This window comes from Fimicolochytrium jonesii (genome assembly GCF_025526975.1).
Source record: "Fimicolochytrium jonesii strain JEL569 chromosome Unknown EV422scaffold_15, whole genome shotgun sequence".
NCBI lineage: Eukaryota > Fungi > Chytridiomycota > Chytridiomycetes > Spizellomycetales > Powellomycetaceae > Fimicolochytrium > Fimicolochytrium jonesii.
Genome location: NW_026515682.1, coordinates 66,211 through 83,438, shown reverse-complemented (window position 1 = coordinate 83,438; position 17,228 = coordinate 66,211). Strand labels below are relative to the sequence as shown.

At 51.1% G+C, this 17,228-nt stretch overlaps 4 protein-coding genes and 1 pseudogene across 5 annotated transcripts; 3 read left to right on the top strand and 2 right to left on the bottom strand.

Annotated features, from left to right (window-relative positions):
• Positions 1-4: 4 nt before the first annotated feature.
• On the bottom strand, positions 5-6,312 carry EV422DRAFT_87782 (uncharacterized protein). Its single transcript, XM_053074471.1, has 28 exons — positions 6,175-6,312; positions 5,852-6,101; positions 5,657-5,775; positions 5,471-5,598; positions 5,176-5,392; positions 4,966-5,116; positions 4,842-4,901; positions 4,673-4,761; positions 4,556-4,604; positions 4,344-4,486; positions 4,170-4,275; positions 3,826-4,106; positions 3,674-3,753; positions 3,518-3,603; positions 3,355-3,452; positions 3,225-3,291; positions 3,120-3,142; positions 2,941-3,057; positions 2,724-2,873; positions 2,394-2,657; positions 2,167-2,318; positions 2,004-2,082; positions 1,809-1,940; positions 1,414-1,744; positions 1,210-1,331; positions 709-1,140; positions 439-636; positions 5-372 (listed from the first exon to the last, which is right to left on the bottom strand). Exons 2-28 carry the CDS (start codon positions 6,069-6,071, stop codon positions 148-150), a joined length of 4,119 nt encoding a protein of 1,372 aa, XP_052924652.1. The 5' UTR covers positions 6,072-6,101; positions 6,175-6,312; the 3' UTR covers positions 5-147.
• A 55-nt stretch (positions 6,313-6,367) lies between these two features.
• Positions 6,368-7,497, top strand: EV422DRAFT_87487 (putative phosphinothricin acetyltransferase protein). Its single transcript, XM_053074470.1, has 7 exons — positions 6,368-6,538; positions 6,598-6,741; positions 6,849-6,862; positions 6,927-7,042; positions 7,115-7,210; positions 7,289-7,353; positions 7,428-7,497. Exons 1-7 carry the CDS (start codon positions 6,476-6,478, stop codon positions 7,437-7,439), a joined length of 510 nt encoding a protein of 169 aa, XP_052924651.1. The 5' UTR covers positions 6,368-6,475; the 3' UTR covers positions 7,440-7,497.
• Positions 7,498-10,403: 2,906 nt separating this feature from the next.
• EV422DRAFT_532420 (Bestrophin, RFP-TM, chloride channel-domain-containing protein) lies at positions 10,404-12,215 on the top strand. The gene is made up of 4 exons (XM_053070538.1): positions 10,404-11,069; positions 11,137-11,453; positions 11,529-11,791; positions 11,865-12,215. The coding sequence occupies exons 1-4, from the start codon at positions 10,552-10,554 to the stop codon at positions 12,120-12,122; spliced, it is 1,356 nt and encodes a 451-aa protein (XP_052924650.1). The 5' UTR covers positions 10,404-10,551; the 3' UTR covers positions 12,123-12,215.
• A 270-nt stretch (positions 12,216-12,485) lies between these two features.
• EV422DRAFT_497400 (ATP-utilizing phosphoenolpyruvate carboxykinase) lies at positions 12,486-14,693 on the bottom strand (the record flags this gene model as incomplete). Its single annotated transcript, XM_053067943.1, has 10 exons — positions 12,486-12,832; positions 12,899-12,955; positions 13,025-13,186; positions 13,311-13,357; positions 13,422-13,618; positions 13,683-13,789; positions 13,855-13,943; positions 14,011-14,218; positions 14,284-14,361; positions 14,426-14,693. Coding segments are annotated over 10 exons (1,560 nt in total), but the record flags the coding sequence as incomplete, so codon positions are not given.
• A 981-nt stretch (positions 14,694-15,674) lies between these two features.
• EV422DRAFT_t90 lies at positions 15,675-15,743 on the top strand (annotated as a pseudogene). The gene has a single exon. The product of its transcript is annotated as a tRNA-OTHER (tRNA).
• Positions 15,744-17,228: the final 1,485 nt, after the last annotated feature.

Here is a 17,228-nt window from a genome sequence, read left to right as displayed (position 1 = left end):
TTTTGGAATGATCAGTTAATACTCATTGTGGCGATCACTCGTGTCGGGAGATCGTCGACGAACACGCTCAGTGTCAGTGCCGGGTATCATTCCGTTATTCAAAGTCGGTTACAATACAAAGCCTTCTGAACGGCATGCGGCGTCCCATCACTCCAAAACCGAAATATTCTCTTCAACGACCTCGCCACCCACATTCCCATCTCTATCCCCACGTAATGCCTGTATTATCCTCTCATCAACGTAATAGGCAACGTTGACCCCGGGAAGACTAGCTTCCATTCGGTTTAGCAGATCTAGCGCTTGTGGATAGTACCCGTTGCTGAAGTGTAATTCGATCAATAGAGCGTAGATGTCACCTTTCCGTATTGCGTCCTGCGAGTGTGGGACGGGCGTTAGTGGCTCACATCCCCATCTTTCAAGAGTTCGGTCCCAACGTACATCAATATCCGGCATTTGGAGCAGCTGCTCGCATATCTGGAACGTTAGCAGTGTATCCGTCTTTGCTATTTCACGCGCATGCACGAACTGCGCCATGGTGGAGACTTTGCTCTCGAACTGGTGGAGCGAATGGTCCCGCTTCTGGGGATCTTTTATCTTGTCGATAACTTTGATGGCCTCTTTCAGAGCTCCGAGAGCCTTCAATGGAATCGATGTTAGGCGGCCACCACCCACTTACGCACGACATGCGATATCAGAGGTCATACATACCTTTTCATAATTCTGGAACTCGTCTACTTCCACCGCCGCGCAACTCTCATAGAAACTGGCCAAGTGCTCCCAAGCTCTCGCTTTCGTATAGAACGTGATGATGCTTTTCAGGTATGTTGGCACGTTTCGCCATTGCAAAGTCTGCAGGTAGTTCGATGCCATAACATAAATCTGCCGGTCTTTGGCACCCGACACATTGGCGAAAAAGATGATCTTGTCTGTATCTCCGGATCTTAGGAGAGCGTCCATCGCGCGTAGCCGATCGCCTGCTTGGGTATACTTCTTGCATGCCAAAGCCCATTGCTGCTGAGCCATGCACGCGTCGGCGATTTGCACTAGAAGAGCCTTGTCTTCGGCGGAATCAGTCAGGGGAATGGCCTCGATGAGTTCTTCGGTGAGCGGGATCTGATGCTGATCTATCAGAGCCAGAGCCTGAAATTGTTTCGCAATGTGAGGATGGCAAGAAACGAAGGTTGAATACATTGTTGTATTCCACTTTACCTGATCGAATCTCTTCGCAAGCAACAAAAGATGCAATGCTTCTGAGGGCTTGTCGTGGGATTGGTAGTAGTTTGACAATTTTTCCAGAATAGCAGGATCCGTATCTGGGGGCAAGTTCCGAACTGACAACGAGGGAAGATGTCAGCACGTCACTGCATGCGCCCAGCGGGCCGTCAGCCGCGTAAATCCGAATGCTTGACCTACCAAGCTCTCCAACATCCCCCGCCCTCAGACCGACGTCCACCGCCTTGGCCACCGAACCAGCCTTCAAATATAGCACTGCGGCGCGATCGCCCATGTTCTTTGCCTCAAAGTACTTTGCGACATCCAGCAAGCAATCTGGCGACGCTTGCAAGGCTAGCGAGGTGAGATGTGTCACCATATTGTTGTCTTTCGCAAGCCGGATTGCGGGTCTCAGATGCGTGGAAAGACCGTAGAAGCGAATGGCTTCCGCTATCTTGTGCTCAGACGAGTAATGCTGGGCTATATGGCAGAGGGCTGCTTTATCATTCGCACGTTGGGCAATTTCAACAGCCTGGCAGGACAGAGAAGAATAAACAACGGCGCATCTCTGCGGTCTTCCGTCCGCGTGCCTGTACCTTATCCACTTCGCCAGTCAGACAGAAGATCCTAACGACGGAAAGAGTGTCGCCCGCGGCCTCATAGTTCTGCAATGCGCCTTTGAGATTGTTGTGCGACTCGCTGTATTGCGCCCACCATTTCTTCAAGAGCTAAGTAATGGCATAAACCGTGTAAGCATTGAACATTGTGAAATTGTGTTGAATTTGCCCAACCTTGCTCTTGTTGCCGGTGATGTACTTTTCCAATTCTTTGACATCATTGTTGGAAAGTAAGAGCCGAGGTACTTCGAAGCTGTTATGAACTTCGGCGTTCAATTCGGTTGCTTTCGTCACAGAAAGGGGTCATATACGATCCGAGCTCGGTTGCAGGCCATACCTTTCGCATCCGCTCTTCTCGAAAGCAGCTAGCGCGCCACTGAAGTCACCGATCTCCTCTAACCAGCGCGCAAAGTTGTAGAACGTAGTCTTGAGGTGTATACGGTCCTTTGTGGCCGCTATTTGTAGCGCCTTTTCCCATCGATTGGTGGCCTACTTTCGATCAAAGTAAGCCTGCCTTCTCGCTGCCGCCGTGGGTGAGACGTTGAACATCATCGCCAAACTGACCTGGTAAAACCGGTTCAAGATATCCCACCGCTCGCAGGCCGTGCAGGACGCCTCCACTTCTCCCTCCATCCCCAGGAACATAGCGCCGATGGCCAATGCTACTTCTTCGCCACTCCCATCCTGCTGCACCCGCTCCAACTCTGCCACTGCGCGGTTGTCGCCCATGTTTGCAAAGCAGATGGCTGCAATGTCTGGCCTACGCGTCTTGATGCACAACTTCGCAAGGGTTCTCCACGTTGATGGATTGCGCACATGTTGTAGTGACTAGAAAGAAGGATGGAGCATATAAGGACGACAGTTTCGATAAAGGACTATCATCCATGACATTACCCTTATAGACTCATTGACGTTTCCAGTGGCCAGGTGGAAGCTGAATTCTAACATAGACTTCAAAGTAGCTGGATCTGCATTTTCGAGGCCTTCCAAATCAGGAGCTGGAACACTGAGAAGAAGATTGCCCGGCTTATCCAGTGAGGCTTTCTGAAGAGAAATCAATGATTAGTAGGGCATGCCAATGCCTTTCATAAGACTCTCCAACTTTACATACATTGATATGATAGTGAGAGGGCATGTTCACCCCGAGGAGACCCTCCGCAGATGCGGGAGCGGGGTGCGTCGAGTGATGCGTGAGGCCATGGGAATGCGTGACGAAAAAGGACACGATCTAGATGGCCCGGGCATAAATAAGCGTTCTTTCAAGGATGCTCAACGCTGAAACGGACTTACACGCGAGGCCGTCTCCGGTTTGTCTGTTGAGACCGTGTATGAGTATGAAGGGATTGGAGTCTAAAGCGCCAAATCAGGTGCGGATAGTACCTTCTGTTTTCTCACCATCCATCCTTCCAGTCTGGCAAACCAGTATCTTTGGGTCGTTCCAGTCCCATCGATATGAGGCTGCCTGCAAATCATATAACATTGTCAGCGGAAGGAGAGGGGCGCGAGATTCTCCAGTTTCGATTACCGCGCCTCCATAGGGAGTAAGATCAAACGACAATGTCGTATCACGCTCGACATCGTATACGTGGATTCTCGGGTCGACGTACGTCAAATCACCAGCACCTGTTTCATGAATTAGAGCTTAGTCTCCGTATGTGTAGTGGGTCAGCACAGAATAGGCAGACTACCTGGAAGCAGCTTGTCGCCCGTATAGCAAATCATTGAGCCATCAGCGTTCACCCTTGCGCTGTGGATTGAATGTAATGATAACTTTCTACCAGTAGGGAGGTGGAGAGATGTTAGTCCATATTCGTAAGCCAGCCCATACTTTATGCTACACATACGGATCCACTTTCTTCGATAGCACTTGCTTGAACTGTCCGCTTTTCGTGTCCACCAGCTTCAGGTATTTATTGCTCGTTGTCTGAAAGATATGACAACGAAAACGTTTGAGAGGATTTGTCGGAGACTCCCAGACTTGTCTAGCCTCGCTCACCAAACACAACCACGCGGGTCTACTGATGATGCCCGAGATGTCTCCCTCGCTTTCGATCCAGGAGATGACACCTTTCGCTACTCCGAGTGAGTTGCAGACTTCGACACGATTTCCTTGGCCGATGTAGACAAACTGATCATCGATAGTGATCTGCATAGCTGTTGTACTGATTGTGCTTCTGGTGCCACCGGATTCTGTGCCCGCTAACCCTTCCCGTGAAGAACTTATAGCGTAGTCCCCTCCACTTATATCAGAGGCACTGCCGCGGTCCAGAGGACCGGCTGCCAACGGATATGATTAGTTGCGAATTGAAGACACAATCCATGCCGGCAAGAATTTCTTACCATCGTATGTTTGAATCTCAATGCTATGACCATTCCACACGGCGAAACGGTTGCGAGCCAATGCAAGCCCTTTGATGCGCATATCGACCGGGCACGATATCGGATCCTTTTGAGCATCGACGATTAGAGTCGAACCCCACCGCGGCATCAATCTTAAGATCCTGTTCGGTTTACCTTACCGCGCGGATACAGTAGAACGCGGCTTTGTTCGACTTGTATCGCAGCGTTGCGGCCCCAAAATTGGCGGTGCATCACTTGTCTTGTGAGCAGTTTTAGTCCGCCACGCTTGCGAACGGCGAGTACACTTGATTGCACGCCTACATACAACAATAAGTCACTGACTTGCTGCGAGCAACTTTCAACTTTCAAACGCATCAGATAGCTACCCCATGACACATCCTCTACACTGCCTCCGGTGTTTGTTTTGGATAGCATCTGGTTCGTCCCAAAGAATCAGATTGAGCCTTCCATGCAAATACACATAGCATGGCTGTCAGACGCACCTCCCAGACTTGTGTTCTGCCTTTCTCTTCATCTGTGCTTTGATTGATTCGTCCTTTCCATATGACGACGTGACCGGAATCGGTTCCAGCTGACGATAGGAATAATGCGAGCGTTTAGCGGGAGTACGCTATGAAAGTACTGCTCCTTGGAAGCATAACCTCTACTCACCAACCAGCAAGCTCTGGTGACTGCTAAATGCGACGCAGTTGATTCGCACTTTCTCTGTGCCTAGAATTGACATTACGTCAAGTTCTCGACGTCAACCGCAGGTCTAGGAATTTGTCTTAAGTACCTGACATGTTTAGGACATAATTCTCTTCGTTCTCAATGTCCCAAATCCATATTGGCTGCCCGCCGACAGACAAAGCCAAGGTGGATGGGCCAGCCCAGACAACATGTATCGATTTTGCATCGCTCTTACTGGCGGCGCTGCTTAATTTCATCTGGCAATTGGTCAAGTTTCGTACTCGGATGCCCAAACGGAATGACCCTTCCCAAGTACCTGCGATTCCTGAGTCAATTTCCCATCTGGAGTCAGGAGAAGTCTGAAGACAAGCATGTTCGTCGTGACAACAATGACAGTGTCCTTCTGTTCCAGCATCAGGAGCGCCGCTATTGGAGCCGAAGTGGACATGCTCTCGGTACAATGACCCATATCATCCGCGTAGAATATTGACCCGGTCACAGTTCCCAAAAAGAAAGGTGGAGAGGAAACGTTGCTGCACAGCAAAGCAGTCTCGTTAAGCTCGTCTTTCGCAACCGTCCATTCACCTGCAAATCTGTGATCTCTGACGTACCGTAAATCCACGTCGAGCAATTGAGACGGCCGAAAGAGGCAATGGGTGACCTTGTTCTTGAGACGGTATTGACAGGAAACAGCCAGTCGCCCTCTTAGGTCTACTTTCCAGACAACAACATCGCCGTCCTTTCGCGAAAGATGAGCGTGGAGAAGGAACTACGACTAACAGCAATTGGATGCTCACTTCGTCACCAGTTATCAGCTTGTTTCCAACCGGATTCCACTCGACCAGCGAGATCGACGATTGATGCACATTTCCTTCTCGTAGGACTTGTTCGTTGTCAAACCAGATTGCGATAGAGCCTTTGTCACCCAAAAATCGCAGTCAATCTCTATTTGCGAACCATGGCCGGGCACGAAATCAGACAGAATGCCCTACCGTTGCCCCAACCCACAGCTAGCAGCTTCCGTACGGCATGCCACGCCAGCTTGGCCTCCCCCGCACCCGCTTTCGCTACGTCGATTCCTTCCTGCTTCTTCCCTTCATCATCATAAAGCTCGACGCGCCCTTCCTTCGTGGCTGCAGCTATGACTGGGAACGCCGGATGCACTGCGACAGAGGAAAACTCTCCATCTACGGATTGATCATACCACATCATATTTGTGTGGTGGAACCAGTTCGTCTGCGTCTGTTCCCCCAGCAATGTCGCGCGGGAAATGAGCTCAAGTTGCTTTCAATAACCGGCACACAGAGTCACTCACTCCATCGACAGAGGCTCAGTCCCGAGCCTAAAACTTCGCTTGCGAATGACCTACAGTACGTATATATGTGCTGTAGTCTCGTAAGCCACCAGGAAGCTGCGTCCGACGAATCTCAAAACCCAAGTTCTCAACCTGACGCGTCCATATAGAGTCTCACGACGACGCGTCAAGATGACTACCCCTTTGACGTCCTTGTTCGGCTGTTCGGTTTCAAGTTTCTCACCCCAACTTCACTGATCAGTCCGGACTCCACCCATCGACCTCTGGAGTTACCGGTTTGCTGTGAAACGTAGGTGGGGTCATGGCAGCATCGACGTACGTTTTTCGCGACGGCACCTTGGACGACGTTCCAGCCCTTCTGGAGGTGAGAGTTCTACCCTCAACTAGTGCAGAGGTTCTCACGGCGGGCCTAACAATACACAGATCTATAACTACGAAGTCAAAAACGGCAACGCTACTCTAGACCACGAAACGCCTACATTGGAGCACAGACGTGGGTGGTTCTCGACAAATTTTGGAGAGAAGTACCCGATCCTGGTGGCGGTCAACGAGGTGGACGGGAATGTGGTGAGTAGAATCGACAGTAGTAGATGGATAGCCCGATTTTCGGATTTTGCCTTGCTCATAACCATCCTCAGGTGGGATATGGCGGTCTGATGCGATGGAACCCGAAGCGAGGATATGACAGGTGAATCACTTCGCAACTACAGGCGACGATGATTTCTCCTCACCGTCTGTGGCGAAAACCAAAGGACTTGCGAAATCACACTCTACATACATCACGAGCACCAAGGACAGGGATTGGGAAAGCGGCTCATAGAAGCTCTACTTACCCGTGCAGCCGAGCTTGACTATACATCCGTAATCGGTAGGGGCTCTCAAACACTCCCATCGCAGTGTCTCTCAGTGTCTGACATCCGTCTTTACTGACCCCTAACAGCAATCATCGGTGGAGAGAACGACAGGTCTCTCCAACTTTTCAAATCACTAGGATTTGACGAAGTGGGGCGGTTTCCCGGGATCGGTTTCAAGTTCGGTAGGCCTTTGGACGTGCACTATCTCATGTTTCAGAGAGCGAGGAACTAGTAGTCATAGTCAATCTGCCATGTTGCAGGTGTTGTCGAGTCCTGCTTGACATGTATCGTTTCGAAAACTTCGTCTTCAATTGTAATCACCAGGGTAAAGTACGAAGTTTTACCTTGACGTTCGAGTCGAATATACAGGTGGAAAGCAGTCACACTTCCCTTGCCCAGTTTCTCATTTGACTAGTTCTCGCAACTTCACATACTCTTCGGCGAAGTCTTTGCAACGAAACATGGAACTGGGCGGGGTTGAGTTCATTGCCCAAAGCGGGGCGCCTGTTCTGAGGGACTTCCTGCATCAATGAGTAAAATTTGCCTCGAGTGTGATCGTTGCCATGCCGTTCAATACCGTGAGGCTGAGTGGAGTTTTTGATTGCCAAGAAATCCGAGCTGTATGTGGTGAACCAGTTCGATACCTGTGATCTAACGTACAGGTGCTCACATGTTCCTTCCCATATTGAGATGTACGGGAATTCCCAGCATGCCCTGGCTTGGATCTGCACCGAGATACGCCATTCACAATCGAACTACGCATGTTCGTTCCCAGGACTGGACTCTTCGACCTTCTCGCCAGCTGACCATCGAGCGCGATCAGTTTTCTTGGAATGTAGACTGTTGGAGTGAAGATGCCGAATCAACAACTTGATGTACAGTAGATGTATGGCTCAAGGACGCACGACTTAGGTCATATATCTACGTTACCTCAACCGCGCAGGCTGACTCTGGTGCAGAACATTGCCAAGCAAGACGTCTTGCAATATGGAGAGGGCACGGAACTCAAACGCCCCAATCCTGGGGAGGCGACCAGTCTTTGGCTGCCGCTTCACGATTTGAAGTCCTACATCGACGGTACCTCAACAGTGCAGAAAGACCCTATTGCATAACAAACCCAAGGAAGACCTCTTACAATTTGGAGATTCAATGGAGACATTCATTGAACGCATAAGCCCCAATTTTGGGGAGCCTGCCCTTTGAACGCCTCGAGTCACGCATATACAGTACCTTAACAGCGCTGAAAGACTCTCATGTAGAAAAAGCCAAGGAAGCCTTATCATCAACACCGGCGACGCCCTCTGGGCCATTTCGACATTAAGCGACTGGGACGGTGTCGACCATGGCTAACATCTAGCCCAAGAGCAGTTCCGCACAAATAGGATGGAATGGTGGAAGAGCACGTTTTGGGTACAGAAAATGGACATGACGCAGACTGGCAACCGACGGTTCCGTTACGCAGTGGCAACTGACCGGGTTTCGTTTCACGCAAGCATTCAGAAGCATCCCAGGACACCGATAGAATCTTCGGCCGAACCCGTGGGAGCCGGCCCTGGTCTTTGCTTGTCGGTCACTGAACAGCTTGCGGGACGCCCGCCTGATCACCCAGGCGCGAAACGACAGCATGCCGAAGATTTCTGGTGCAGGGAAGCCGCTGACCTTATGACTGGACTTTTCAATCTCTCACGAGATTGGAGGACGAGACGGTGAATCTGATCAATCGTGTCGCGCCACCGCCGCGCCCGTTCTGGGCAACGATCAGGAGCGCAGTGGTACAAGAAGTTTGCAGGGTGACTATCAGACAAACCACAGCAATCGCGTTGCGGAGTGTTATTCAAGGAGGCCCTTGGCGGATCGCGGTGCTGTCAAGAAATGACTAGTTTGGTTCGTGCGGCTACCCTTCGCCAACACGCCATTCCTTTTCGGCAGCGACGGCTGAAAGTTAGAAGAAAAGATCCGGCAAGCACCTTGTGATCACTCGCTATACCACTCGGCTCTTGCGCCTGATGTGCTATTGGCACCAAACGCCTGCGGCGGTACCGTCCGAGAGAATCTCGACACATTGGCGTGGTCCGTGTTGATGGAACATTACCATCGCCCAGACCGAGGCTGTGTGACGGGTTTGCCGGTGCAGCTTGTCTGCTGCACCGGTGTGGTAAGTGCTGCAGGAAGGCGGGAAATGGGCTCTGCACACAACACTGGGTCGGAATATGGAACAGGCAAAGACACCGTCAATTCCGAATGTATTGGAAGGTGAAAAGTGCGTGGCGGGCGGCGGCGCTGAGAATTACTTCTCCGTTCACTGGATCGCACACCCCCAAGCACGATTCTCGGCCTGCTTTCCTTCGATCGCCATCGTATCACACAAACACCATCCATGGCAACTTCGTCCGGCACCCAGCACCCTATTTACATATGACCCCTCCGAGGAGCAGGTCGTCTGAGCTGAGGCCTTTCTTCTATCCATTGTCAACTGTCCTTTAATGAGTATGCATTGACCACTCCTAGCCCTGCATCGGCCTAACCACGTTGAAGACTCACTCATACGCCTCATCTACAAGAGACGCTAGTGAATCAACAACCAGGTTTGCATGAGATGTTCGTCACGCATGTTTCCACTTTGATGTCAGAATTTGATTGCTGAAGCGCAAGAGATCTTCGTCGCCATAGTTTTGAGTGCGGCGTTCGCCAGTATTGGCAGCGCGATTAGGCTCTCCCGGCAAAAGCAGATCGGACGCTCGGAATAAAGATCCTCAATCAAATGGATGCCATGTTCCAACATAGCCTCCTGCCAGCATTTCAACGACAGGTGTGCAAGGACGGAGCAACCCTAGCATACGGAGGATTAACGCACCTGATTGTCGCCCGCCTATATGATCCCGCCCGTTTTAATACGGGGTGTCTGGATCCACAGTTGACGGAAGACGACTTACTTGCCGCGCACTGCATCACGACCCGACTTGTCCATCAGTGAAGGTCGTCAGGCTGCAGATGTATTACCATCGCACAGGAATACAAGAGATCACATCCCTCATATATTGCTCAACCTGTTGGTGGTTGAGAACCGCACGCGTGGGTGACAAGGAGTTAGCGACGATATTTATCTGACGATCGGCCACAAGCGGTGACCTTCGGGCGTCCTTCTCTAACCTCCGCCGCTTTCCTTTCCGTTGCCGCTTCGGTTTCGCTGGACTCGGGGAACGATTCAAGCGGGAGGCCGATTGCGAACAAATATCATTCGAAGTCGCCGAAAAGGAAAGCTTTGATCTTATATAGACATCCCTAGTGTCTGCGCCATCATCTGGTGAATCTATCGCGTGCGTCACGTCGCCGAGCCTTCGGTAAACGGCGAACATTCTGAAACGCGCGCGCCATCCGTTTCCCAGGGGTTTCCCAGGGGTTTCCCACGAGGACGTGGAGACATGGGTCAGAAAGCAGCCTTTGCACTCCGCAATCTCAAGTCGTCAGAGCCTTCGCTGGTGATTAGCCTCGAACGATATCCATATCCATCAGTACACCGACAATGACTACGGCGACCTCAGGCCCCACAGGGTTCATGTCGGCCCGAGCCCCATTCGCAGCTGCCGCAGAGCGGCCCGAGTTGGGAGTGCCAACAACGCAGAACCTGCCTGTGTTTGCAAAACCAGCATCGCCTTCCATTCGTATCCAAGAACCAGGGGATTCGAGTATCGGAGGTTTGCGGGCATCTTCCGTCATGTCTCGCCATCCAAGCAGTGCGCGAAGGCCCCGAAAATCGGAGGAGCTCTCTCGAGCGGAGCTTATCATTCGGAAACGAAAGTATCGCAACGGTATCGCCAACGAATCGCAAAACTCGTACACGGAGATTCTGCGAGTGAAAGCGTCCGTCATTCCGAGAGTCCTGCTGCCGTCTTTGCTCCATACGTTGTGGGCAACGCATTGGACCATTCTGTACATGGTGGTGGGATACAAGCAACTGGCTCTACCGCCACAGCTCATCACCATCCTCGGCGTGGTCATTTCCCTTCTCCTGGTTTTTAGGACAAACACCGCTTATGACAGGTAAAGTCTCGAGCCCCTTGTTCCCAATGATTCTTGATGCATTCATCATACTAACACTTACTACAAGATACTGGGAAGGCCGAAAAGTCTGGGGAACGCTGATTACCCAGATCCGTATCTTGGCTCGTTTCATCTGGATCGGCGTCAAAACAGACGACCTGAAAGCCGTCCTGGAGAAGAAGGGCTGCATGAACCTCCTGCTCGCATATGCCGTATCCACAAAGCATTACTTGCGAAGCGAGCTTGGCCCGAAATACGCAGACCTTCACCACCTGATTTGCCATCTTCCGGAGTTTCAACCTGGGCAGGAAGATAATATCAAAAACCTGCCCTTGGAGATCAGCTTCCACATTAGTAGTTATATAGCGAGCTGCCGGAAAAAAGGTACGGCGCTCGAAGTTCGTCTCTGGACATCCAGAAGCCACGACTTCCTCTATTAACAATGTTCTTGCCCTCCAGAGATGATTGATGTACCGCAACAGACCGCGATGATCAACGCCATCTCCAGCATGGTCGACTGCCTTACCTCCTTCGAAAGGATCCGCAACACACCAATTCCCATCGTGTACTCGGTTCATCTGCAACAAACCCTGACGTTGTACATCCTCAGCTTACCCTTCCAATTATTGGGTTCTCTCTCGTGGGGAACCATTCCTGTGTGCCTGATTGCCGCTTTCACGATGCTGGGCATTGAAGCGATCGGCGGGGAGATTGAAAATCCGGTATGTGATGGCTAGCTCAAACAAGGGCGGAGGGGACATAGGTACTTATATTTCTCATCGCTCTGTTTGGCAGTTCGGGTACGACGAAAACGACTTGAATATTGAAGAGTTCTGTACCGACACACGCGAAGAGTTGATGAAGATCATGCTGCGCCCCTGCACGCTTGACCCGGGGACGTGGGGGGCGCCATTTGTAGAGGGGGACTACCAAGATTTGAAAACGTTGATTAGGAGTGCGGGGGGATCCTACGATATGATTCCTCCCGATACGGCGCATGTCCGCGTTGCTGTGTGTGATGTCGATGCGGCGTGGAACGAGAAGAAAAACTGATGGCGTAATCTGAAGTGCTGGGCGTATCTGGTGAAAGCGGTGTACATAGATGGAGCGGCCACATTGTAAATAATTACACACATGTGAGGGAAGGCTGTGATACACAATCGTGGTGCTTCGAGTTTTCTGGCATGTTCGACTCAGGGATGCTACACTCAGTATCGGAAACACCGCAAGCTGTGATCTTCCAAGGCCGCCTACAGGATGCGCGGACCCTACCGGTGAAGCCTTAAGTTGAGTACCACCGTAGCAGAATTGAAACGTCACGGCGTTCATGTGGAGTCCGATCCCGAAGTTCCCTCTGACAGATGTCATTTGGGTCTGAAAAATGCATTCAATCTGTCTCACTAAGAAAGAAGCTATCTACAAAACCGGTCCAGCCTTTTTCAAGCTGTTCACATCGTCCCCAAACTTGTTGAAGTTCTCCTTGAACAAGCCAGCAAGAATCTCAACCTGCTTCTTGAAAGCAGACTTGTCTTGCCACGCGTTTTCTGGATTCAGAATCTTGGCGTCGACACCGGAGACTTCGGTGGGAATGATCAAGTTGAACACCGGGTAGGTGCTTGAAGAGGACTTGAGCTTGGAGGAAAGCTCTCCAGAGTGGATGGCGTCGATGATGGCGCGGGAGTTCTTCAGAGAGATACGCTTTCCGGTTCCGTATTTGCCGCCGGTCCATCCGGTGTTGACCAACCACACGTTGGTGTTGTGCTCTGTGTATCGAAAGATGTCAGAATACGCCACGCTCCTCCAGACACAAGGTATCCCAAGGTCCTTACGTTTCAGCTTCTCCGCAAGCATGTCAGCATAGAGCTTAGGGTGCCAGACGAGGAAAGCTGTGATATCGGGTTCATACATGTCAGCTCAAACGCACACCCTTCCACCGAAATCGCGACCGCTCCTACGTTGTCCAAAGCAAGCTGAGAAAGTGGCTTGAGGTTCAGTCACGCCAACCTCAGTTCCGGCAATCTTCGCGGTGTATCCAGAGATAAAGTGGTACATGGCCTGCTCGGTGGTGAGCTTAGAAACAGGTGGGAGCACTCCAAAGGCATCGGCTGTCAGGAAGACTATTGTGCATGGGATGGTGTGATGGGTGGTGGACGATGAAGTCAAGGAGCGGGAAAAACAATACGCAATCATTCAGCACAAGGCAAAAGATAAACTCTGAGCCCAAGAAGCCAAATAACGTACCGATGTTCTTAGGATGTCCTCCAACGCAAGGAATCTTGGCGTTCGGGCTGGATGGAAAGATAGGTCAGGCCTGTGCGGAGAGACGCGTTTCAACTCAAATTCATAACCCACATGAAGTCGATTGGGTAACATGCCCTCGTGTTTTCAGTGATGTCCTTCTTGGTGAAGTCGACAACTTTGGTTTTGGGATCCATGATGATGTTCTCGAGAATACTTCCTTTCCGGATCGCAGCAAAGATCTCCGGTTCCTTCTCTGCTGAGAGGTCGATGGCCTTGGCATAGCAACCTCCTTCGATGTTGAACACGCCCTACATGATTGTGGAGGTTGGAATCGACCCTAGTCTCCGGATGTATGCAAGGCAGAACCATTACCTTGTCAGACCAACAGTGCTCGTCATCTCCGATCAGAGCACGGCGAGGATCCGCAGAAAGAGTAGTCTTTCCGGTTCCACTGAGACCGAAGAAGAAGGTGACATCTACTCAAACTTCAGGTTGAGCAATTCTTCCAGCACCTCTAGATCGACCAAGTGCCATATATACTAACCCTTCTCGGAGTTCATGCCCTCATTTGCGGATGTGTGGAGAGAAAGAACATTCCTCTTCGGCATAAGGTAGTGCAGAATGGTGAAAACTCTGCGAGATACAACAAGGATTAGCTGAGCAGTTCAGTTTGCGGGAATTATAAGAATCGTTCACCTACCCCTTCTTCATTTCACCAGCGTATTCGGTGCCGAGGATGACCATCTCCTTCTCGTCGAAGCTGAGGGCGACGGAGGTCTTCGAGCTCACGCCTTTAACGCTGGTGTCCGCCGGAATAGCGCCAGCATTGAAGATTGTGAAGTCAGGCTCGCCAAAGCTGGCTAGTTCCTCGGCGGTCGGACGGATTAACATGTTATGCATAAACAATGCTAGAGATCAAGAGTCAGCGCCCTCCCAATGTCTAATTTCACGGAAGACATCTTTTGTGACTTACCGTGATAAGCGCGGGAGCAGATGATACGGATCTTCAGACGATACTTGGGATCCCAACCGGCAAATCCATCGACCACATCTATCATGGAATAACTGGCTTCAGTACGACGTACCGTACGTAACCGACGTCCCAATCCACTTACAAAGCTGGTCCTTAGAGTTAAGGAAGTCGATGGCCTTCTTCCTGTTGGCAAAGAAGCTTTCCTTGGGAAGCTTGACATTCACAGGACCCCACCAGACATTCTTGGAGTGGTTAGGTTCGTCGACGACACGTTTGTCTGTGGGACTTCTTCCAGTCTTAGCTCCGGAAAGAGCAGCAAGAGCGCCAGACGAAGTGACGTGCGTTCCAGGCTCCCTCTCAACGGCATCCTTGTAAGCAACTTCCACAGATGGGTTGCGCTTGATGACTTTCGGCTTGATTCCCACATTCTTGAGAGAACTTTGGATATCTGATGACCCATTGCGGTCAGCGCTCACCCGACGCGTTCGTTCGAAAGATGGTGGCCGACTTGTCGCTACTCACCTGATGTAGCCGTAGCCAGAGCACGAAGGGCTTGAGTGCGTCCCAGAGCGGAGCTCAGCGGCGCCTTGCTGAGCAGACCAAGTCTCGCCGACCGCGCAGAAGGGGCGGCCCAGCACCTCGAGATCAAAGGGGTGGCAATCATGGTGACTTGTCTTTTCGCAAGTGAAGAGAAAAAGAAGACCTAAATTCGTTCACAGCACTATGCAGAAGACACCGACGATGAGGGATGAGTCTCGTCTACGTATATAAGATATCTGCTGGGGCCGGATGGACGTAGAGAACGTGTGAACAAAAATGGATGAGGCGCTGGGAGAAACTCCCACAAGAAGGCAATGAGTGACTCACCCGGACCTACCCGAGACTTGTACATATAGCAGACGCGTGAGCTCACTCGTTTTGCGACATCGTTCCTTCGGACCTTCGCCAACTCTCAAATTTCAAGGGCCGGCCACCTGAACCACGGCAGTACAGTGTTCTCAATGAAGGTTCGCACTTCCATCATCGCATGCGGCCGGCCTTCCTTGTGCGAGAAGAATCCATCTGCTGCACATCGACGCTGGTTCAATCTTCCCAAGTTCACGTCTTATCAACGAGTCCTAGCTTCTCGAGGCTAGAACTAGCGCAGAGTTTGTCTCCGCCAGTGTCAGGACCGATTCCATTGACATGGTAGCACCACAAGTCCTTCTCGGGACCATATATATACTGCAATACCAAAGACCCGGTCCTAGGTACCCCACAGCGGACCAGAGACCCGGGCTGGTATTCCAACTAAAATAAGACCAACCCACTGGTCCATAATACCGATACACTGGTACATATATCCGAGAGGCTGGTACAGTCAAGGGGAGGTGTCACGGGAACACACACATTTTGGCTTAGTGGTTAAGACACCTGGCTCTCACCCAGGTGGCGTGGGTTCGATTCCTACCTTCCCCAAACATTTTTCTCTTCATTCTGTGACTGTACCACCTCTCCGGGGCGTTCCGAGCGATCACTTGGTACCCCACCATCACCAGAACGTCGACCGCTTCCACAATCACGCGAACAAAGAGATAGATTAGGCGATAGTCACGGACGCAGCCGCCGCCAGACGATCATGCCCTAGTCTCTACAGCCGCCCACCTCCAACTTCAATGCAAGCGCCATAGCAGCGGTTGAGAAAGTTATTTGCGCGAATATGCAAGCACTGAGCGATGCTTCATATTAGGCGCTGGATTCCCTCTTTCGAATGCAGAGCGTGTCTGCGGTTACGCGACTGTAGGCAAATGGAACAATGGTGCTGCGGTCGAGACGATCACATCCGTTTGAATCTCGTTTTAACGCACAGCGCCCACAATTATGTACAAAATGGGGGAGAGAAAGGCTTCAAAAAGATCAGTGCTACCTCTACAGGTTGGGCAATATATGAAGGTGAATGAAGGGAAAGGTTTGTGCGTCGCGCCGGGAAATGAATAGTAAACAACGGTATCAGACGTCTCCCTCCGTCCAACTTTCCCAACAGTGTTGAAATTGAACTGCGAATTGGATCGTCTTCCACCTCCATGGGCTTCTCAGTTATTTCTAGGATGAAGGCAAGTCAGCTACATGCCGGGTAAGAAGCCTCGATCAAGCCATACATCCATCTTTTTTGCGCATGCTGAACGCACTTGCTATCTTGACAGCACCTTCTACAGTTGTGGCCAACGGAAAGGAGTGTGCCCCGGGAGGTGCACACGCTTTCAGGGTCAAGCGCCCAACCTTCAGGGCGTGATCCTGATCCATGAGACAATCCACCATGGCGTCGATGTCCCCGCCGAAGCAGTCAGCAACGTGCGACAGGGAGAACCCCTAACCTCTTCAGACCAGTGGCCGCTGGACTCCCGAAAGAGAACAGAAAGAATTGTGAGATTGGTTGTCCACAGCAAATAGTAAGCTTAGCACAATTGGTACTTACTAGAGCTGCAGTGTGCTGATGGCTTCAAGCTTGGGATTGCTGCGTGGTTGACTCGCCAGCAGGCCAAGAAGGCGAGAAAACGATGAGACCCGGCGCTCCCGAGAATCCTGGTAAATACACAGGAAGTAAGAGGTGAGAATTCAAGCAAGCTCACCCCACTAGGCATCTAGTAACGTGCCTTCGATGATAAACTCATGCTAATCCAAGTATATTGTTTTGACGGCTTTCTCTGTCGATGGGTTGATGTGAGCTGTGCCGGAATCGATGGCCGTGCAGTCCAAGTCCCCGAGGGTGGTACCATAGCGGACAGCCAATCGAGCCTTTAAGAACACGATATGATTAAGGCGGGCCAAATTAGTGTAGCCCAATGAGTGCGTTCCAAAGAAGTGACATGTACATACCTCGAGGTCGTGAAACGTAGCATCTGGATGGATGCCCATTATTTCAATTTGATGAAACTTCAAGGCACAAGGCGTACGACTAGGCCGTT